This window comes from Crocodylus siamensis, chromosome 5, assembly GCF_052110815.1.
Source record: "Crocodylus siamensis isolate JL-2025a chromosome 5, ASM5211081v1, whole genome shotgun sequence".
Classification (NCBI taxonomy): Eukaryota; Metazoa; Chordata; order Crocodylia; family Crocodylidae; genus Crocodylus; species Crocodylus siamensis.
Window position 1 is genome coordinate 54191902 of NC_143399.1, and position 23292 is coordinate 54215193.

Consider the following 23292-nt stretch of genomic DNA (forward strand, 5'->3'; position numbering starts at 1 on the left):
TTATTAACTGAAGCCTAGGATCCTAGACTGCACTCAAAAATGAAATAAGTAGCATGGACTGGAATGCATGCTTCTATGCCTGGATGACAGGAGACTGCTGACTTGGCCAAAACAGATTTACATTGTTTTAAGAAAGAGAGCAAGGAAGATGGTCTGAAAATGGTGAGCCATTTCCTTTCCACACACCAACAGTGGAGATGGAATAGTTTTTTGGTACATATCTTTGTGAAGAAGTGGCTTACTGACCATAGATTGGAAATTGCTTGTTAACCATTCTGAGGAAGATACTGGCACCTTCCCCCTTGAAGTTTGTCTACTAGTAATTAATCCACATTAGCTTTTTTAATAGAAAAGTGTTTTAAACAGACCGGTATTCCTGTGTCATCTCTAAATCTTTTATAAGTAAAATAGGCCATGTGTTGATCAGGGAAGTCTGTACAGAACTGCTCTGCTGGAGAGAGTTTGAAATGTGTTGAAGTGGTGCAATGCCTGTTAGGCTTATCTGCAAGGTAGATGGTAAATCTAGTGAAAAATGATCTGCTGTATCCAAGTCTGCCCAGATTGACCATGTTGCTAATTCTAGAAATGTTTCTGGTAAAGGAAACCCATGCTCTTCCCTCCCCCCACTCTCAGTTTTTCTCCTGAAAATGGGTGACTACCCCTAGTGAAGACAGATAGTGTGAAACTCTTTGCATTTTTTGTGTAACTTTAAACATCTTATTACTCTTAACTTGTGAATGACCGTATTTTCAAAGTGATAAGCACAGTACTGCAGATGGCTGTCCTGACCTGCCTGGGGCTCCCAGGCCAGTTGTTCTCAATCAGGGTGCTGAGGTCCCCTGAGGTGCTGTGATATCTTTTGAAGGATGTCGTGAGGTGTGAGGAGATAAGTGCCACAGGTCTAAAGATGCTAAGAACCACTGCTCTAAGCAGTATTTCAGTACAAGTATTGATGAAGATGTGCTTGCTGCTTATATAGGGCAGACAGAGATTGTTTCCAGGGTGGATAAAAATCACCTATTTTTTAAAAATGAAAACAGAATTTTTTAAAATCAGATTTATTTAATCATATTTTTAAAAATTTTTTTTGTTAAGATGCTTTTTTAAAAAAATGAACCTATATAAAAATGGTTTAAATTTAAGATATGTTGAAGCTCAAAGATATTATAATGGAATATGGATTATAATGTCTAATTATATACTATTTGAGACCATATAATCGTGACCTTTTTAGAAAACTTTTCTAAAAAGGTCACAACAGGCCATGGACTATATTAGGAGCCCAATCTTAAGGGGTTCCCAGAGGTTCCTCTATAGATTAGTAAAGATTAAAGAAAACACTGTACCCAGTGGGACTCAGTGCTCTGTCTAGAAGATCCCATTAAGCATCTCTGTGATGCATAGTTTCAGTTCTCAAATTGTGGATTTGTGTCTCCAGAGATAACATCTTTGTTAACAGCAGTATATGAAGATGAGAGATAAGAGACCTGATTATCTATCATCAGCTGTCTTGTCTCTTCAACTTTATGCACACAGAGTTGAGCCCTTACCTCTCTAAAAGTGCAAAGTTTCAAGAAGTTAAATGAATAAAGGATATCAAACAACAAGAATGCACTTTGTAGAAAACAGCAATTAAATTGAGGCTTCCTGACCAGCCATTTGAATCGTGATTTTAATTAATGATTTAAATCTATTTAAGTCAAACTCGCCCTGATTATTTCTGTGACAAGTCTTGTACCAATACAGTTCCATTATGATTGAATCTGTCCACACAAGTCATTGGTGTGTGTATGTGGCAGGAGAGATACCCACCACACATCAGGTAGCATGAGTAGCCTTACTGCTACTATAATGGTCAGGAGACTCATAAATTCTCAGTAGATTCATCCTCGGGATTTTGTAATTTGGGAAAAAGTTGTGCCCAAGGTTATCCTTTCTTTTCTTTTTCTCTTGCTCATTTTTTTGCCCAAAAACCTGCTTTTTATAAGGCTAAGAAGTCTACTGAGAATTTCTGAAATGTAGGCTTTTATAAACCCTTTTATAATAAGAGTTAAGCTGAATGAAAACCTCTGCAACCTGGCAAGTCAAAACACATTGTTGAGTTTTAAAAAGAGACCCTTCCTTGGTTTATCTTGTTGACTGAATTAAGGAATATGCAGTTCATAGAATCATAGAGGAGTAGGGCCGGGAGGGACCTCCTGACGTGCTTTCCAGGTGCTGGCTTCCCCCCAGCACACAAGTACATAAAAATTATACTGTTTTTAATTTGTCTTTTTATGTACACCATCTTTCCCCCTCTGAGTGGCTACAGTGGGAATTATGACTGCTGACAATTAATGAACTGGATTGCATGTGTCCTCGATTGTATTTTGCTTTCAGAAGCCCTGATATCCTTTCAAAACTCAATCAGCTGCAGCCCGATGGCATGTCACAGCAGAAGTGTTAAAAATACATATGAACTAGCGCCTTCATTCCCACCTGCTCCCGGCTGTTGAAATGGTTGTTACTTGAATGAGTTTGCTTTAAAAGCACCTAAGAGTGGCATCTAAAAACAGACAGAGAGTAGTAATAACGGTTGTGTCCTTATTAGACACAGTAAGTGGTAGCAGCATGCAACTTAACTCTTTGAAGGGAAAGGCACTAATCTCCCTTTATAAATCTGTAATTCTCTTTAGCATCAGTATAAATTGTGGGCTTACACTGAGGGAAATATTATGCAAATGGCTATATTTCCTACCTATGACAATTGTCCCGGTGGTAAGGTTGCTTCTTTTTTGAGAGCTATAGTTAAGTAAAATAATAAAACGCATATTTCTATAGAACAATTTCAATAAACCATCAGGATTTTGACATTACAGTTCAGTGCTTGCCTGGGGTCTTGGAATGGGTTTGCTTTAGAGCTGACAATTTGGAATTAGCTATTGGCAGTTTGTCAATTTGAGAAGTCTATTAGGGTACTAAAATGGATGTCTCATTTCTCTTACCCATACATAGAAGTATATCTCTCATGCCAAGTAAAATGTCTTTTTAAAATATAAATATTTATGCTGCAGATAATTGAAGTAGACAGCCTGAATCTATCATCTCCCAATTCTGCTGTCTCTCCAGCCCCGAGCTACTGTTTAGTTATAATAGTTGTCTTGCCGAGAACTATTTCGTATCAAAGAATTCCTTTTCAGTGGGCATGGACTGTTTTATTCCTGCTGTGTGGTTGGGAACAGAACAGGTATAAACCTGTGTGCTGTATTTCTTCCATCTTAGGGTTGTGAAAAGTTAAACTTTTAAACAGTAAGTATATTTATACCAGTAATGCATTGCAGTTATTGTTTAGCACCACAGTCCAGCAGGGAAGGGAAGTGGTGCAATGCCTTGGGAAAGCAGCCAGGCGGGTACTGCCTCTGCCTCCCTTTCCCCATGTAAGCAGATGGCGGCAGTGGGGGGACTAGTACCCATTAGACATGGAACAAGTGGTCGAAAAGAAGCCTTGCCTGTCTGTCGCAGCATGTGGCGCTGCCTCCTCCTGCGCTACTGCAGCCAGTCTTGGGCAGTTGTGCTGTCATTGCACTCTGTGCACCTGCTTGCTGCCCCTTCCCCCCCCCACCCCGCTTTCTGCAACCAGTTCCCTGATTTCCCCTTGCCTGCCAGCTGGCACCACACAGTTCCCAGCTGCAGTCTAGGACTGCAAGAGCCAGCTCAGCTGGCCCCGAGGACTGGGGCGATTGCCCACAGTCCTCGTCTGCCTCCCTCCCCGCTCCTCCTTTATCTGTATTTCCCTTGGTGCAGGGAGGCAGGACCAGTCCTGGGCTAGACTTGGTGCTGTGGCTGTTTTGTTCTGCTGCCGGCTCCCCCTGGGTCCTAGTGCCTCTGCCTCCTGTTATGTTTGACAGGCAGCCAGGGGCAGATAAATATTAATGTTCTAAATTTTTTAGGGGCCCTGCAGCCTGGGCAGAATGGCCTGGTGGGCCAAATCCAGCCCGCAGGCTGTATTTTGCCTGCTCATTATAGAAGGATTTAGTTATATTTCTAGTCTATGCTGTATTCTTTTTGAAGGTACACTTTGTTCAAGAGCCAAAAAGTAATTGCAAATACTAAAATGAATTACTAGTTACTAGTACTACCCAAGAGAAATGAAGAATAGTACTAAGAATAGTCTTATTTTTACATATCTGAGCAGTGTTCTTCTTTTCCTTCTTTTTTTGTATCCTTGTGGAAAGGTATTTAGTAGAATTTGCATATTTGTTGGAATCTGACAGCTGCACTGTGACCATTTCTGCTATGACCTAGCCTTTGCCAACCTGGCCTTTGCCACCCTAGCCTCTTTGCAGTGTTGATGAGATTTATCATGGCTAATTCTGTGTACTTTCTGTACAAATTATAAGATCAGGATAAATTTACTGAAGGCATTTGACTAACACTGATAATAGCGATTGTGGCCTACATATGGAAGCCTCCTAAATATCCCCCAACCCCAATTAGTCTTACCTAGCCCACCCCCCATCCCCACCAGACAAATACTCATCCATTTGTGGCAGGGTTTTTGATTTTTTGAACTTGCTACAAATGGAAATCCTATTGTAATGTATTTGTAGGGAAGGGAAAAAGCAGAAGCATATTTTAGTCCTACAGGAACACTGACACTGGAGAGCAGAGGTTTTCTGGGGGCAGTTTGGATGGTAACAATTCATACTTGCTCAACCAAAATGTGTGTTCATACGTAGAAGATGCCTGTATTTGTGAGATGCTGATTATGCGTACCTATTTTATGCTGTATTTCCTGGGTGTTATGATTTTTTTTTTAGTGTTGGTAGTGTACCTTAGCAAACTTGATATTGTTTTGTCACAAAATATACTTAAGGGATAGCCTCGGTTGTATTTTTATGGCTCTGGTAAAAAGAACACAAACGTACATTCCTAACTGAGAGTGGTATTTGGTTGTTTGTTATGATGCCACTTCCAGTCCCTGGGAATGGAATTTTTTATGATGCTCCTTTGTTCTGGGTTTCTGCTTTACTAGATTAAAAAGCTCAAATTTACCTGCAGGGAATGTGGAGAATGCTGTTTCTAGGAAAATGCCAAATCAGCATCACCTGTGTAAAGGGGAAGGACTGGGCCTTAGTAAGATGCACTTTATTTTGTGGCTATTCATGCATAATCTGTTTCTCTCTCCTTTGTTTCTAGTCATGTCTCAGGCTGTGCAGACAAATGGGACTCAACCTTTAAGCAAAACGTGGGAACTCAGTTTGTACGAATTGCAGAGGACACCTCAGGTAATACAAGACAGAAAGTTAACTTCATGGAAGTGTCTTCCATACAAATACGTTATAATACCTTTCTGTATAAATTGCAAGGGTTCTAGTTCAAATGTGAGGTTAGTATTTTTTGTACGACTGTAGTTAAAGTGCATCATTTCCTATTTGAAAAGGTAGAACATTAAAAAATACAGGTAATCACAAATTGTTTCATTACTAGAAATATGTATTCATGTGGCTTCTTTTGCTTTAAAGGTATTTCCTATTCTTTGAGTAGGGACCTACCCAAATCGAGAAGACAAGCAGCTAATTTCATGGGCATATCATGGGGCCAGCTGCCATTTTCACAGATGTATTGCAGTGGGGCCCCCGTGCCTCTTGCCCAGGGGTGTCACTGAGCCTGCCCCTCGTTGTTGATTGGTGGAGAGGGGCAGCGCCACACAACAGGCAGCCCTGTCAGCAAATCAGCAGAGAGGGGTGGGGGTGGCAGCCATTTTGGCTGCTTCCCTTCATACAGGCCATCCTCCTCTCCCCTTCTCCCTGATGGGCTGTACAGCCAGGCCACAATAGCCACGAGGACTGCTGGCTCCCACTGGGCAGCCATTTTATTTTTAGTATGTTATTTTATTTTTTTAAATTCCTGCGGATTTCATGGACGATGCCCAATTTCGTGATTCCTGCGAAACTGTGAATTGAGTAGGTCCCTATCTAAGAGTCTCTCTCTAAAAATAACCACATAGTAGTTTTAAGGAATATATCTGAAATATCATTTCAATTTTAGGAAGCAATAACTGATGGCCTGGAAATAGTGGTGTCACCTAGGAGCCTGCACAGTGAACTAATGTGTCCCATTTGCTTGGATATGCTGAAAAACACCATGACAACAAAAGAATGCCTGCATCGTTTCTGTGCTGACTGTATCATTACAGCCCTCAGGAGCGGGTATGTAAGAAACAATACATGTGCAAAACTCCTTTCCTTATTCCAGAGCAGCGAGGAGGATGATTTAGAATCAAAGTGAGCCAATGAGGCTGCTGGAACGTGTTGAGAGGTACCACTAGCATATTTCAAGAAACTGAGGTACGCCAGTTCCATGTGCATGATACACTTCCAATATTATTTTGCAATTCAAGCATTTGTTCTGCTATAGTAGTCCAGATGTTGTGGAGGCAATATACAGATTCCTTCATTGCCTCGTGCAAGGTAACAGTAAGGTCTTGGGGAAGAAATAGAAAAAAGCCTAAGTAGGATCAGAAAAACAACTGCATTAAATCACTTACAAAAATGAACTGAGCTCTGAGAGTAGAACCTTTTCCAATCTATAACTAGTAGTATAAGCAACCACAAAAGTGTCTTTTTATGTCTAGGCTGTTTAATAACTTGTTGGGGGTGGGGTTAAATTTATCTTGTAATTGCTGATTTTTAGTACTGTTGATATTAATGATGTGCCATGACCTGCCTGGTCGTGTTTGATGTCTGTACTATTTTTGTGCCTTGATTCAGAATTCCATGATTAAGCTTAAGAAAATTGCCTACATTTCCTCCAGATACCAATGTATTGGACTGTTCTGAAAGAAATTTAACATTCCTGTCCTGAATCAGAAGAGCTACAGACACACAAATAGATTTTTATATGATCTGCAAATAGACTCCAATGTATCCTGAAAGGGAAGTGAGAAGATAATCAAGGGATAAAGATTTTCATTCATTATTAAATGAAGTGGAACATACAATGGGAAGCGCTAGAGCAGTCTCCATCATATAACTTGATTTTAGTTAATAGTCAAAATAATATGTAAGCCAGTCAATTAATGGTAAAACTGTTAGTGACAGCAATGGAGTCTCTGTGACAGAGGCCTTTCTTCCACTGGGAGTGAAAAAAGCACACTGTTAACTTTAGTTAGCTAAAGTGAGGTAAAACTACAGTAAAGATCAAAATAGGTTACAATTTTCATGTGGAAAATGGCATTCACATCTTCCCCAAGATGCTTTCTCCTATTAAGAACATACCTTTTCCTTGTGAAAACAGCCTGAGAAGCTATACGACAGGGGTCCCCAGCCTGTGGAGACCCTTAGACACCACTCATGGCCATAAGGACAGGTTGCTTTGCACAGATTAACAGGTTTGTAGTAAGTAGGACCATGGAACTGTTAAATATGTATATAAGATAATTTAAATAAACCATAACTATTTCTAGGACAATCATTTTAAAGACTTTTCAGAAAGAAGAAGAAAACTAATTTGCTTCTTCCCAGGCTGAGCAAATATAAAACCTACCTGGACCTATCAAAGGCACAGGCAGAAGGGTCTATTCTGTAAGATGTTAATGAGATGCTGGCTGTGGACAGTAAATTGTAAGGAAAGTGGTATGACTAAAAATGTGGCACTACAATTAGAACCCTTGGTTACAGGCATGGGTAATGATTATCACTGTTTCCTTTTCTCTTTTTGTTTAGAAACAAAGAGTGTCCTACTTGTCGTAAAAAGCTTGTTTCTAAAAGATCTCTGAGACCAGACCCAAATTTTGATGCACTCATCAGTAAAATTTACCCAAGTCGGGATGAATATGAGGCTCATCAAGAAAGAGTGTTAGCAAGGATCAGCAAACACAATAACCAGCAAGCTCTGAGCCACAGCATTGAGGAAGGTCTAAAGATTCAGGCCATGAACAGGTATGGAGTCATCCTGAGTCCAGTTATTCTTCATATAATGGAAACTTAAGTTTCAGAGTGAATTTACATCACAAAAACTTGACAACTTTCAAGGCTGCAAAAAGTTAAACTTCTAACCTTTGACCAGCAAAATTCCTGTGTTGATTTTCCACGCCTTCCATGATGACAGAATGACAGGACATGCAAACCAGTGCTTGTGTGTGAAGCATGGACATCAAAACAGTATCACAATAAACGTCTAGGATGAATATTACTAAAAGAACAGACATCACAATATATTTTTGATCCCATATAGTATAATACAGTAAACCTGAGGCAAAGATTCACCTTAACATGTTGTGTTTTAAGAGTGCCCCAACGTATATCCAGATGTTAGAATACAGAGTTCTTCTTTGAAGACTTGTTTATTAAGTACCCTAGTTTATTGGTCCTTTGCTCCCTTAAAATATGTCTACATTCTAACTTTTTTATGTTTATCTAAACCTGCCAGCAAAATTCCATTTGACCAGTAGAAAGGGTTGTTTTCTGTTGGGTAAATAGACTCTTGTTAGGAGTTTTTCATAGTCCATCATCATGGGAGAAAGTGTACAAATAGGTCTTATGCTTGGGCTTGGACTCTTTAATGACAACTTTCTCTGAGTCTTGCAAATTATACATAGTATAATGTAGCATTGGATTAATAGGTATGCACCTAAAACTAAACAAGAAATATTTTATGTAAGTTACATAATAGCATGGGCTTACTCCTTTCCCTTGTAGAACGAAGAATAATATGTCTTGGTCTTGAAACAACTACGATGATGGTTTTCATGGGGTTAACATTTAGGTACATTATTAAGTACAGAATGACATAAATTATATTGCATTCAGTTTATATACTGTATTATAAAATATGCTAATATTAAATGCTTAGCACTTTGAAACAGTACAGAGCCTTGAGTTAGCTGAATTTTCATATCTGTCTCAAATGTGGTTGTAGAGATGCATTAATCTGAGATCTAATATAAACCCAGTAGTTCTTTAAAGCAACATAACTCCGCCTAAATGTATGTGGTTGAGTGAGGGAAGGACTTTTACAGAAGAATCTGAAGCCTTGGATAAAAAAGAGCTGTGTTTACAAGAAACTGAGGCTACAATGAATATCTGGAAGACATTAGGTGCTAATACCTAGGGTTTCAGAACTCATGTTTTTAAAACAAACCTGTTCATGTCTCTAATGGGTACAAAAGAAAGCAAATCTCTTCAAAAGTTCACTGTTGATCATATTAGAATACTTAACTTATGAAAGAAAATTAATGTTAATGGAAAATTATGTATCAGAAAAATACTGCTGAAGATGTAATGTTATCACTAGAAAATTTTGGTGCCTTTTGACTATAATTGCTGTAGCATATGATTGAAAAAATGATATTTAGAAATTCCATAATGAGCCAGCAGATCAAAATTTAACAAGCCCTTTGAATTCTGAATACCGATTGGCTGATGAAGTCATATTTGTTTAAATACGTATCTTTAGGCTACAGAGAGGCAAGAAACAACAAATCGAGAATGGCAGTGGAGCAGAAGATAATGGTGACAGTTCGCACTGCAGCAATGCCTCAACACACAGCAATCAGGAAGCAGGGCCTAGTAACAAAAGGACCAAAACATCTGATGATTCTGGCCTAGAATTGGACAATAACAATACAACTGTGGCAATAGACCCAGTAATGGATGGTGCTAGTGAAATCGAGCTAGTCTTCAGGCCTCACCCTACACTCATGGAGAATGACGACAGTGCACAGACTAGGTGAGTGCCTTCAACATGTCAGTTATGTCTTGGAGCTGCTCTTCAAGGAGCCAGAATTGCAGACTCTCTTTACAAGTGTCACAGGCTAAAGCGGACAAACTGAAATCATTTTATTGCCTGTTCTTTTTGCTGCAAAACCGACTCAAATGTGCTGTGTATCTCTTATTGCCATTGCAGGTATATAAAGACCTCAGGTAATGCTACTGTTGATCACTTGTCCAAGTACTTAGCTGTCAGATTGGCTTTGGAAGAACTTCGCAGCAAAGGAGAGACAAATCAGATGAACCTTGACACTGCCAGTGAGAAGCAGTACACCATATACATTGCTACAGCCAATGGCCAATTCACGGTTAGTAGATCTTCTGCCTAATTCAGAAAAAGCTGTAGTATTTTTGGGTCTAAGTCTGAGGCACAATAGATTGGTTTGATTTCAAATCCTATAGTGATTGGTTGAGGTTCTTTCTGTATTTGACATCAGTTGCATATAAATCCTGTTTTTAAAGACTGGGACACCCTGTGATGGGTCTTTGCTAGCAGTTCTAGTGGACTGCTCTATATTTGTGTGTGAGAGAAAAATTACATATAGTAATATAACATTTATATAATCTTTATCAAAAAAAAAAATCAAACATAACTACAGGTTGTCCTAGAAAGGAAGCAGAGACATCCACAAAGTATATGTATAACTGTTCCTTGCCCAGGTTTATGTTTGGATTGGTGAACCACATTTCACTTTTATATAAATATTTTTTACAATCAGCAGAATCTCTGAACCTTTCTTCATTGGCATTGGTAAGACTGGCAGGAATATAAAGTAGGTAGTACTTAATTCAGGACTTTTCTGACCTATTTCAGATGCCAATGCTTTTTTTTTTTTTTTTTTACTTGTTTTGAATTCACTGTGCCTGAAGTACTGCATTTGTATAAACTTGCTTTATGTCAACATAGAGCTGTTCTTCATACTTGTTTGATGCTTTCTCCTCCTCTAGGTATTAAATGGCTCCTTTTCCTTAGAGCTTGTCAGTGAGAAGTACTGGAAGGTGAACAAACCCATGGAACTCTACTACGCACCAACAAAGGAACATAAATAAGCTTTGCAAAAAATCTTTGAGCTGGGACTCTGTTTTTATAGCTATGGTTTCTTAATATTAAGGAGGCACCACCATTATTTTATGGACAATAAGTGGGATGTCTTCAGACTCCTTTATGAACATACTGTACTTATTAATATGATTAGACAGTGTTCTGGGTTTTATTTTTTAATTTAATTTTTTTCCAGGAGACTGAATGACCTTTTGTGATTCATTCCATTGTTAATGATGTGCTTGCTTGTTTGTTTGTTCCCAATGCATGATATTGAAGCAGAAGTTCCTTTTGGAATCTCTTAATCTAGTCCAGGAAAGTCTGTAGGTCTGTTAATATCCTTGACACAGAGCAGCCCCTTCAAAGTACTGAACGTTGGGAGGGGGTGATCAAAAGGAATCTGAAGTAGTAGTAAATAGTGGGGAGTATGCTTTGAATGTAGTGGTTTACTAATCACTATCACTGTAAGATGTTGGAGAATTGATGATGATGATAATGATATTTCTAAGTAACAGTATGCCACTTCTGGCTCTAAAGTATTTACTATCGTAATCATACCATGGCAGCTGGGCATGTTTGGTAATTTATTAACACTCTTGTGAACCAATATGAGGACTTAGGGGAAGAAGTTCTGACACTTTAAGAAAAAAAAATCTTGTTGCTTAGAGGGATTTATACACTAGTATTTTTCTTTTCTTTTCTCTCTCTCTCTCTCTCTTTTAGAGCAAAGTGTTTTCCTGGACAGAACATCCCAATCTTTGCATACATTCTCATTTCCAATCTGGTTTCTATGGCAGAATTCTACTGTGCATATGAGCTTAACTGTGTAACTGACAATTACTGAATTCTGGTATATCCAATACAATAACAGATATTACTGGGAAGAGACTTTCCTGTAAAGTATTCTCTTTTGGAAATCTCTTAATTTGCAGCAAATCCTCTGTATAATTTCCAGCGTACTGGTGGTGTAATGCACCAGTGGAATGACTCTTTTATAGAGCCTCCTCTCTACCAGTCATGATCGATAGCTGTGCTTCAGCTTTGATAGAGAGAACTGCTTAAACCATAAGCTGCTCTGAGTACTCTTTTTTTAATTAGTCACAGCATTAACAGATGTGGCTTAGCACTTTTGGAAGAAAATGTTAGTACTTGACAAGTTTACCACTTAGTGTCTTAACTTAGATTACATTTTTAAAACTTGACAGTAAGCCAGTGTGTAAGATTTTTGCAGCTACTGTTTATCTGCATGTTAGGTCTCTGACAGACATTGATTTAAAAGCACGATAGGATATGATCCCAACAATGCAGGCATGGTTAGGATATGTGGTTTGTTGTTTTTTTAAATTTAATTTAATTTTTTTAAGGGATCAGATCTCAATCATGCCCTCCGTATAAGTGGAGGGGGAACCTGGGATCATGAGCTAAGGTTTGCTGTGGACTGGCAAGTTGAAAGCCAGGTGCCTGACAATCTCCTGATTGTCAGCTTGATTGGGACTGCACTGAGGCTTGACCCGGCCCTGGTGCTGTTCTATCTAGCTAACAATTGGCTGATTATTGGCTGGCCGGGACCACACATGGGCCAGTTTGAACCCAAGGGAATACTAACCCTGCCACACATTCAATTTAAGTGTGTTGAAAACCAGCCACAAAAAATATTACTTTTTTGTGTAATATTTTGTGGCTAGCTTCCTTTTTTGTGGTGCCATTAAGTGGCCAGATTACAATTTAAGAAGCAATTAACAGGTTAATTGCATTTTAAGTATAACATCTGCCACGAGCTTTGAACAGTGTTTGTCTTTTCCTGGCATGAACTCTATTTACACCTACTGGAAATACTTTGCTAACATTAAGGCAAACTCAGTACTAGGGGGAAGTAGCAACAATAATATTCTTTTTGGCTCTAAGGCTTATTAATGAGGCCTTCTTGCCTTTGTGGGTTAGAATCTAGAAGGGAAAAGACTCTGTTCTAGTAGGTGAGGATTGCTCTACTTCAACCAAGAGGGTTTTGTTCCTTCTTTCATGCCCTACTTGCAGTCAAGATGAATGAGCTTCTAGTGTTTGGGACATTTAACTCTTTCACATCCTTACATTTTTTTCTGGGAAGGAACAAACCTTCCATTTTTCTGTCAGTCAAGTCTAACATTTGTAAATATACATCCATCTGACTGCTTTCCGAGTCAGTTTCATCTCTGTGTTAGAAATCCGTAGGCTTATTGAATAACTTCTTTTCCTTTTGTTTCTGAAATGTTTTTACAACTTTTGTAGTCTGTGCCATGGAACTGAAATTTTCAAACACCAAAACTGAGGGGGAAAGCCAGAGTTTTTATTTTAAAATACTCTCTTCATTACTTTTTGGTGTAATGTCCTGTTTTATAGATTGCTAGTGCATGTCCACTAAATATAATCCTGGTTTTTTGTGATATAAATGCTTAGATTTTATGGGGAAACTTCTAGGTTAGTTGCAGCAGAACAACAAATTCCTACTGTGATATCTAAGATAATGTTCAGCCCTATAAGCTAAAGATATGTTTGTGAAGCTAAGCTGTGTCTGTCTCTGAATGTGTCTGTCTCTTTGTCTGCAGTTTAAAAAAACCGTGCGAGAATGTGAAACCTTTTATTTTCTTGTCATAGTGAATTTACTAAATATTTATGTTCTTTAAATATATATAATGTAGGTGTTTTGATTAAACCATTGATTGCACTGTGACTTTTTTAGTGCTATAAATAATTTTAATTTTTCAGAACAACTTTCATATGCCTTCTGGTTTAAAAACTACATCCTTTTTTGTTACGCTATGCTTGTTAGGTATGGTAACTTGAACAGTTACAGCACCTGAAACTAAGTCATACCTAATGTCTCACATTTTAATAATAAAGCAAAAATGCTGTGAACATAATACTTTAATACAGCTTTCTACTTTCTACTCTTTAAAAGAAATTTCTTGTATTATATAAATTGACCTTTATAGTCTAACATTGTCTGAATATAGGGGTGTCAAAAAGATGGCCCACAGACCTGCATCATTGGGCCAGCAGTGCCACAATGCAGCACAAACTTGATCAGCTGCATGTACTGTGTGGAATGCATTTGGTATGGGCTGCATACAGCACAGGGTAGGTCTGGGGCATGTAGCACCTGCACTGGTCCACCCCTGCATGCTGGATCCAGGCCCTGTCCAAATCAGGCCCATAGACCAGCCCTACATGCCAGATCCATTGAACGGGCCCAGCCTGGCATGGGCGGCACCAGCAGCATGCACCCTAGACCACCACATGTTGACTGTAGCACGCAGCACATAGCATATACCCCCGAATGGCCCCCTCTGCCACCTATAGGGCTGGGGTGTGCTGCAAGCAGCACGTGGGTATCATCTGGCCAGTCTGTGGGCCCAATCCAGCCTGCAGACTGGCTCTACACCCCTTATTTGGCCCAGAAGGCCAAATGAGTTAGACACATCTGGTCAAGCTACTGCATCAGCACCTTTCTAGAGGGAGAAAGCTGTCTCTAGTTCAGAGATGGGATTTTGATTTCTCATATATAGCTACACCTTGATTAATCAATTGCTCTGATGCTTTAGGGTAAAGTTGTTTAATGGATCTGACAGACTCAGTGCTAACAGAGGGATTTGAGCTTAAGCCTGATGTACTCATGGGCAGCCACTTCCTTCCCAGTTGAAGCCTGTGTTATTTTTCACACATCTGAGATATAACTGTCAAGACTAAATCAAACTACTTCAGCCATGAAGCTTGAAATCATTAAGCTGAGTTTACTGGTGATAAGTTACAGTTTAATTGTTTAATAGTGTTTGACTTTGGAAGAATAAGAATGACTGAAAAGTTGTAAGTCCATATCCATCAGAGATGACTTAAGTAGGACATGCTTCCATTTTCTTATAACTGTTTAAAAGCAGGAAACTAGTTCCTTCCTATTTCATTCAACATACTACTTTTCTTTTTGGTTATCATAACTCTCCCTTTTTCATTTCCTGTTTAAACCTTGCTGCTTTTGACTTTGATGTAAAGGTGAGGAGCTATCCAGTGAAAAGACAACTAGTTTTGTCAATAGAGGCCATCTCTCTTCATTAGTCTTTCCCAACCAGTCTCTCAACTCGCCTTTCCTCGTATTAGTAATCTGAGACAACTGATGAATAGTATAAGGGTAAGTATCCTTGAGGTCCATTTACAAGTACTCTTATGGAGGTAATGAACTAAAACTACATGAGAGATGTCCAACTAGCCCATCCAGTTTTTTCCCTTTTCTACATGAAGAATCTTGCTTTGAATGTAGTTGGCATATGCACTGGAATAAGTAAGAGCAGGAACATAGGACATTGCTTTGTTTAGGTCTCTATCACTTACACTGTATACGACAGAGTTCTGCTTTTGTTCTTCAGGATATTGAACATCTGATGATAGACCAAGATAAGTTTGGTTACTGGTACTCCTAACAGCTCTGATCATCTAGGTGTATATTATCTTTCCTTACATTATGTTCACTGTATTGTACCTGTGAATCTTAAAGAAAAACAAGTTTTAAACTGACGGAATAGCAGAGCCAAGAGTTAGCCAATGGTTAATTTTAGGATTTGTTCTCACATTTGTTCCAATTTGTTAAACTAAGATCTCTCTACCATTTCCCTTTTTTGCTTCTCTAAGAAAAAACTGTTGCATGAGGGTAGGAGGCAGCAGAGGGAAGACATTAACGTCAGAACAATATTAAACATACTAGCCAACTGCAGGCCAATAATGACAGGGAGGGAAGAGGGCTGGGATGGAGTGCTGCCACCTAACACCCCATGCTACCACTGTTCTGCCTCTTGCATGGAAGGGGTGGGGGAGGCGAGGCCGGCCAGCCACCCTCTGTCCAGCCTTCGGTGCGGCTTCGGAATAATGGTGGCACTCCTCCATGCCTGGAGCACTCTGGCTGTTTCCGTCAGCCAGTCAGAGTGCAGATAAAGCATGACAGACAGACAGACTCAGGCTTCTATAACATTAGAATTCTAGCTTCTGGACAGAGAAGATTTAATAATTTATTTTTTAGCTGAGAAAACTAAAGGCTACCCCATGCTTTCTCAATGTGCTTGGTGGATCAAACTGTTCCTTGCAGGTCATTACAGCCTTATCCTTCCTTTCCATGTTGCACAAAGCTCCCTAAGTTGCTACAGCATAATGAAACAAAATGCATGAGGAACATCCAGAAATCTGTATTGAATTTTATTGATTTTAATCAATTCACACAGACTGGGCTCTTTTAGGTTTTCCCATGCACTTTCAGCTGCTGATTGCTGTCTGCTTGAGTGTGCATGTGTATATTCCGAATAAATGAATCTAAATCTGTTTGTAATTACTTTTGAATACGCTGATTTAGTCTAAGTGCTAAAACACTGAGATATAGTATAATTTTATCTAAAGCCAGACACTTCTCTGAATTTCCATTTTCTTTTGAGAGACAAGTATTTTTTTTACACCTTTTATTGGACCAACTACGCAGAAAGAGCTGATGGCCAAGCCCCCCTTTTCAGGTCCAGAAGCTGGTTATACCAAATCCTATAACACTCCAACGCAACTACATTTTCTTTCATAATATGACATTGAGGCAAGGAGAATCAGCAGTCAACTTTAAAATACAGGCGTAGCACAAAACTTGTTCTTCAGATACTTTGCACCTTGTTAGCTTCTTTTCTTAAACTTACTTCCAGCATCCCTTATCAGAAGCTTAAGTTGTAAAGCTATATCCAACAGAATGATTAGTTTGTGAGCTCATAAACCCTTCATAGTAATGCAACTTAAGAACTGTGTTCTGAGTTGTGTTCTATAACTAGAACTTTTAATTATCTCAAGTATCCATTAAACAATTCCAATTCCATCTGTTCAGTAACTCGAGAGACTAATGAAAATATGCTAGCATGTTGTCTTCCTCAGTTGTCCAGAAGAGTCATCTCCATGAGGAAAAATGATAAGGGATTACTTTTTCACAAGCACTTCTGTTGCTTCTCTGGGGGCAAGGCAGAGCTGACTTTCTTGTCCTGACAGTAGCTTGTAAAAACTACGACTTTCATTGCAGCAATTCAGTGGCTCCATAGGCTATATGTTGTCAACCTCTGTCCTATTCTATTACTTCCTAATTGTCACAGAGTGCTGCAATGAAGCTGTGCAGTAAGCTGTGACATCACTTACCCTCACTTTAGCAGTGGGTTAGAATATTTTCTAGTTAAAAAAGGCAAGGGAGGAGAGGAAAGAATAATTGATAAGGTAGCTTTTCTTTTTGGCCTTGAGTACTTTCCTTTTATGCATTTTCAGGACAGAAGCCCTCAATTTCCCTCCTTTGGCTGCAAGCAGTCTCACTGAAGCAAGCCCAGAAATAGATGAACCTGCTTCAGCATTTTAATGAATGAATTGTCTTATGTAAGTACCCAAAGCTGGGTGAGTAGGGAGCAAGGAAGAACCTAGGATTAAGCCTTAAAGGCTGCTTCTGGATGTAGTTAAGATTTCCAATTCCAGGTATACAGAATTTACCTTTTGGTCTACACTTTAATTAATACGAAAAGTGAACTTTTATAGTGCTAATAACCATTCTAGGCAACCTGTCTGAATTCAGAATGCTGAAGAAAAAAATTCCTTGCTGTTAATGACATCCTCAATTAAACAGCTTGATGCTGATTGCTGTAAGGGAACGACGAGGTAGCAGGCACTTCTACTATAATTGGAACTGATTTTTTCCTAAGGCTTAATATGAACACATGGGTGTGGATGTTCCAATAGACAACTGAGTTCAAACTCACCAACCTGAAAAACTTGATTTTTTTCCCCCCTAATTCTGACTTGAGAATCTCTTTATCATTTGTGGAATTTTCTTAGTTTGTGTTTTCTTTAGCACATGGGAATCAAACTTGCCCTGGGCAGGATCTGTACTGTAGAGCTCCTCAGACCAGTTCCAGATGTGGAAGTAGTGGGACCAGCAATGGAGACAGTGGCACAAACAGAGCTGTGGCAGCCTAGCCCTTGCTCATCCCCTGCCACTAGCAGCCATGCCCAACAGGGGCCCATAATCCAGAATTCTAGAGCAGCTCCCACCCCTAAATTCCCTGGTCTGCCAGGAATACCCTGGTCTGGAGGGAATGGCTGTGTGTGCTTGATGTCCCTGCTTTAGCAAAGTTCATGGATGCTAAATGGTACATCAAGAATATGCACTATTTCCACCCCTCCCCCATACTTATTACTTATTCATGAATAATTTCTGCTCCCCCACCCATTAGATACAGTGGTGTATGGAACTGTTCTGAAGGAAGTGCCTTTGTGACAGGACTAGAAAGAATCTGCAAAACTCACCACTAGAACTGAAACATTTACCTTCACAGGGGGAAGATCCTGTTTGAAAAATAGAATGAAGTATGTCCCAGAACCAGGAGAGAAACTAGCACAGAAGCCTTAAGGGTTGTAAGAAGAAGAAAAAAACTCAAGGCTCAAGATTTGTTTGTTGGACTGGAGTAATGCTATATATTTAAGGAAACCAGAAATGACTATTTACCAAACACAATGTCTTTTCAACATATTCAGCAAAAGATACTTCTATCAGCAAAGAGAAAAAACTGTAAGTTTGTGACTTGTAAAAGGAAATTCACAAGCAAGCTAATTTAGAGAATTTTCTGTGATAAATGAACTGACCTATACAGAGGTACTAACTTAATCAAACTGTACCACTTTGAATATAGGATTCCCATATGTTAAATCCTACTGAACTGACCATTTCTCAGTGCCTTGTTTCCAGTGATTGTCCAGATTCTCTGAACAGAAAAACAGCTGCCTAAAATGACAGATCTGTCCACTGAAAACTTGCTTTATAGCTAAATATAAAAATTTCAAACAGTAAAAAAGGTTGTAGCTTCATTTCCCCTCTCCATTTGTGTTTACTCTTTGCTTCTAGTCAAAAAGAGTAACAGATGGCTCTGAGTGCCAAATTAAGCTTGCTATCTAGCAGTAAAATTAGTCTACCAACACTTTGACTCATTAAAATTAGTGCTGCATTTTATTCTGCAACATTCTGGTGCCTTTGTAAGATAGCTTCTTGTAAAATTCTAACCGGTTAAGCTGCAGGAATGACTGTCCCTTTCATACTTAAATTATTCCAGCAACACTCACAAAATTGCTTAAGACTTTTGGCCCCTTCTCTTCTGAACACTGCACTAGGAGTTTGAATAAGGCTTTAAAAAGATTTGAGGTTAGTCATGAAGTGCCACAGTTTGAAAACAGAAAGTGGACTATAAAGAGGCAAACAGCCCTCCAATCTCATTCCTGACCAACTGTAAATTAACCACACTTACTGTGATCAATCACCAATTGTTGCTACTTAATTTGAAAATGTGTTCACACATTAAAGTACCTGGCAAACAAAACTTTCCAGTCCTGTTTGGTAAAAGACCACTGCCTTGTTGCAAAACTCTAAAATTTTGAATTCAAAACATACAGTTAATTGCTTTCAGCAGCAGTAATAACACTGGAATTGTTATCTTTTGTCAACAAGGTGCTAGCTCCTGATTTATCATCTGTGACTTCGGTATTTCCTGATTTGTCATCTACTGAAGCTTGGACATAGTCCCCAGCCTGGGCACCTTCAGCTGACTGGACAGGGCCTTCTGCCTGTCCTCCAGTGTAAGTGGGAGTGCTGTACTTTACAAGGATAGACTTAAACTGCGCCAAGGGTGCATTTGTACGAACTCCCATAGGATCAAAATGGGTTCGACTTACTCGATATCCAGCTTGGGACAGATACTGCAAGAATTTATTTAACCTGAAAAATGAATTGGTTATTATAGGTTAGTCTCTTTCAAGTTAAGGTGTGGACAGAAGTAGCTTTTGAAATGCTTCAAAAAGGTCTTATTTCAGCCCTGGGAAATATGCATAGTCCCTACAGCAGCCTCTGCCCCCACCCCCTCAGTGGCATGCTTCAAAGTTACAAATGCAGCCATGGCCTCGACCCAGGGGACACTACAAGGGACTACAGAGACCTGTGGCTTTGCTTCCAACTCCCCACACTGGGGCTGTACCTCTCCTGCGCCTCCTGGCACAAATCCCTGAACCTCATTTCAAGAGACATTATTTTGGAATGTCTGGGCCACTTTTGAAACATTTTCCAGGGCCATGTACAACTGGCCCTTTCAAGTGTTTCAAAGAAATTTGAAACATTTCAGTTATTATTTCTGTCTGCACCCTTTATTACATATATTTTGATAGACATTTAAATTGGAATTTGACTGTTCCTTACTTTGGCATATTCATTCCTTTGATACTGTGCCTATGGATGTTATAATAAAAGGCAGGGTGTTCAGCGTTGCTCTCAGACTTTTGTCGTTTTGTTGCATTTCGAATCATTTCATTACTTTTCCTTTTACCTGAAAAAAGGAAAATGCCAGTGAGGGTAATGCACCCACAGATGCAATGAGTGGCCTGAAAGCTCAAGTCTCTAAAAATTAAAGTACAACATTTATGGGAGAAGAAAAAAAACCTCTATATGTTTTCCTTAGAAATGGTAAGCGCATCGGCCTTGTCTAATTTAAAGCTTTCTGTTGCAAGGTTTTCTGTAACTAATGTCTCCATAGGAGGGAAGTGCTGCAGAGATGTGTTAGACTTCCTTTGTATAGCCAGTATTAGTTCTTTGCCGTTTCCCAGGAAACATTCTGGATAAAGCTAAAATATTTGTAAAAAGAATTCATTAATCTTCACTACAGATGACTCACACATTCATTTAAAAAAAAAAAAAAAAAAAAAGCTGGGGAAATCTCAAGCTGCTGTCAGAATGGCTTGCATAACTATAATATCACTACATCTTCCACCTTATCAATGATTTATCATCTAACAAGCACAAAAGGTCTGCATGCAGTCACAACACATACATTCAAATGAACTACATACCATGTACCACAAAGTAGTCAGTTGAAGTATCTGGTGTTTTAATAAATACACCACACTCTTCTAGAATACAATAAAGTCAGAATTAAAGCTGAACTATGACAAAACAAAACAAAAACTTTAGAAGTTGTTTTTATCTGTAAAGCATGGAAAGGAGCAACCTAAGCTCTTCAGCCTTGGGCAAAGTTGTAAGAGTGATATAATCAAGAGGACAGAGAGGTAATGGGTTATCAAAGCTTATACTACCAGCTTGTCAAATATGAACCGGCATTAGTCAAGCTTGTAGCATCTTTTCTGTTCTTATTAGAAAAGTATACTACAGACTGCAGTCTTGTTAGAGAATCCCAGGACTAGGGAAGCATGAAGAGTAGACTTTCTTCTCAAAAAAGAAAAAAGGGAGGAACCATCCAGGTAAGGCTTTGGTACACTGAAGAGCAAATGTATTTGTTCAGTTTAAACATCTAAAAAACTATCAAATGAGGCAGCAGATGCCAGCACTATATTTATTCAGTGTAGGATTTTTCCTTGCTGGTCAAGACATCTGTCAAAGTTTACCACCCTTCCTCCAGCATTCCCTAATATCAGATAGAGGAAGTAAAAGCCTCATAACACGGCACAGTTACTGTCCAATGCTGTCTATGGCACCAGGAACATCCTCATGACCTTTTCTAGTGCACAGTATTAATTCTTAGTGCTCATAAAAACAAGTGAGTGGTTTTATGTCTAAAAAACCTACAACTGCAACAGTTCTTTGTAAGCAACTTGTCATCTCATCTTACCTTGCTTGTTCTGGCTTGTAGGACCATGGATTGAAAACTGTTTTAGAGTTGTACATTCTGCTTCACAGATTAATGTTTTTAGAAGTGGCTGAATCTCATCTAAGCCATGCTGAACAGCTTCAAACAGCATTCTTCTGAGGAATCCAGTATTAAAGAGGGACCCTGACCTGGACAGTGCAACAAAACTGCAGTGAAAGCTAAGAGGAATGGAATATTTTGCAGCATTTTTATTTAAACCAAGATGCTTCTGTACCTTTAGCAGTGATTCCCACAAATTAATCTCCAGGTGAACTATACTTGTATTCAACACTGTACCCTATTTTGTTTTGGAGAATGTTAGGTGTAACCTCGTAAGTGCTGATCCCATTTCTACCACTTATTCTGTTGTACTGGGCATGTCACCTCACCTCATTTTCACATCTATCAGTTCTGCTTGAATGTCAGAGGAATGCACTATCAAAATGAGGTTGGTGTTCTTAAGGCACTTAGCTAAATGCACCGTTACTACTAAAACCTGGCTTTTGTTCTACAACATCATTCTTAGAAGCTTAAATTTAAATATTTTTTTTTAGTACAAAGAAATCAGGGAGTTCAACTGTTGATGACTACCGACCACTTTGCTCTTTAATGCTAGTGGAAAGGCAGAGGTATTTAGTACAGAAACTTCAGACAAAGTTCTGAATGTCACTAGAGTTTATTTATTCCCCTGATCCCTTAGATATGCACTTATTCAACCAGATTTTCCTTGTGCAGTAGAACTGCTTCAGCAGGTCCAGGAAATAAAATTTAAGATTACCTCATTATTATTTCTCTGTGTAAAGATTTGTGATCTAGCAACATGACTAGGACCTACCTAATCTGCAGGGGCTGCCCCCCAAACCCACCCATTTTATAGGCAGAACGTGGGCAGGAGCACCATTTCGCAGGTGACAGGCATAGGTGCCCTGGTGGCACCACCCCTCACTGCTGATTGGCCGCAAGGGCTGTCAGTCATGTAGCCCCACCGCTCTCCACCAATTGGAAGGGGGGAGGCATATGACAGGCAGTCCTTCAAGCAGGCAACTCCTCCCCTCCCCTGTGAGCTACTGCAGTGCTCAGTAAGTCCCGCCCCTCCATGGATTTTGTGAATTCCGCGGGCATTGCTGGATTTTGCAGAATCCACAAAATTGCAAATTCAGGCTTGCAATTATTTTAGGCTGTGTTTTGTACATACCACAGAGGACCCAGCTCTACTGCTGTCTTCCCAGGCATACTGCCATGGCAGTCACAGGGTAGCTGTCGATAAGGGTTTTCTGAACCAGAAAGCAGAATTAAATCACTTCAATATGTCAGTATTTTAGCAAAATGGATTAAAACATTATAGATACCAAAATATTATGCCCAGTCAATAACAGTCCATTCTAAATATTAACAGAGCAAACATCAAACTTGAGATACCAACTCTTTCTTAAAATAGTTGCAAGTGGTACTTGAAGGTACTGTACTATAAACATAGATAAGCCAGCAGCTAAAGGGAAATCTCATAAACTTATGATTGAATGTGCACATAAAATTCAGTTCAATCAGAGAATTTTCACAGTACATATGCAGTATGAACAGAGACTGTAACTGCAATTAAATGTTCATTTAAGATTTTAGATATAATACTGCATCAACATATATTTTATTTCTGTTCTTAAGGTGGAAAAACATAATATGCTTATCACCCTCCCCTGCATAACTAGCACAGTGCCTGGAGAGGAAAAGGCAGTCCTAACACTGAAGGCCACCAGAGGTACAGTTAGAATTATGATAAAATTACATTATTCAGTAA

At 39.2% G+C, this 23292-nt stretch overlaps 2 protein-coding genes across 3 annotated transcripts in view; one reads left to right on the forward strand and one right to left on the reverse strand.

Annotated features, from left to right (window-relative positions):
- Positions 1 to 13693, forward strand: part of RNF2 (ring finger protein 2) — a 38205-nt gene extending 24512 nt beyond the window's left edge. For both annotated transcript variants that reach the window (XM_090048322.1, XM_090048323.1), the window contains exons 2-7: positions 5179 to 5267; positions 6031 to 6191; positions 7707 to 7922; positions 9439 to 9711; positions 9889 to 10060; positions 10701 to 13693. In XM_090048322.1, coding sequence (XP_089904448.1) covers positions 5181 to 5267; positions 6031 to 6191; positions 7707 to 7922; positions 9439 to 9711; positions 9889 to 10060; positions 10701 to 10802 — 1011 coding nt within the window. In that variant the 5' untranslated portion in view covers positions 5179 to 5180 and the 3' untranslated portion in view covers positions 10803 to 13693. The remainder of the gene's footprint in view (positions 1 to 5178; positions 5268 to 6030; positions 6192 to 7706; positions 7923 to 9438; positions 9712 to 9888; positions 10061 to 10700) is intronic.
- Positions 13694 to 16599: 2906 nt separating this feature from the next.
- Positions 16600 to 23292, reverse strand: part of TRMT1L (tRNA methyltransferase 1L) — a 32068-nt gene continuing 25375 nt past the window's right edge. The window contains exons 12-16 of the mRNA XM_090048319.1: positions 22693 to 22771; positions 21480 to 21646; positions 20704 to 20763; positions 20057 to 20183; positions 16600 to 19582 (exon numbers count right to left, since the gene is read on the reverse strand). Of these exons, the coding sequence (XP_089904445.1) occupies positions 19261 to 19582; positions 20057 to 20183; positions 20704 to 20763; positions 21480 to 21646; positions 22693 to 22771 (755 nt within the window). The 3' untranslated portion in view covers positions 16600 to 19260. The remainder of the gene's footprint in view (positions 19583 to 20056; positions 20184 to 20703; positions 20764 to 21479; positions 21647 to 22692; positions 22772 to 23292) is intronic.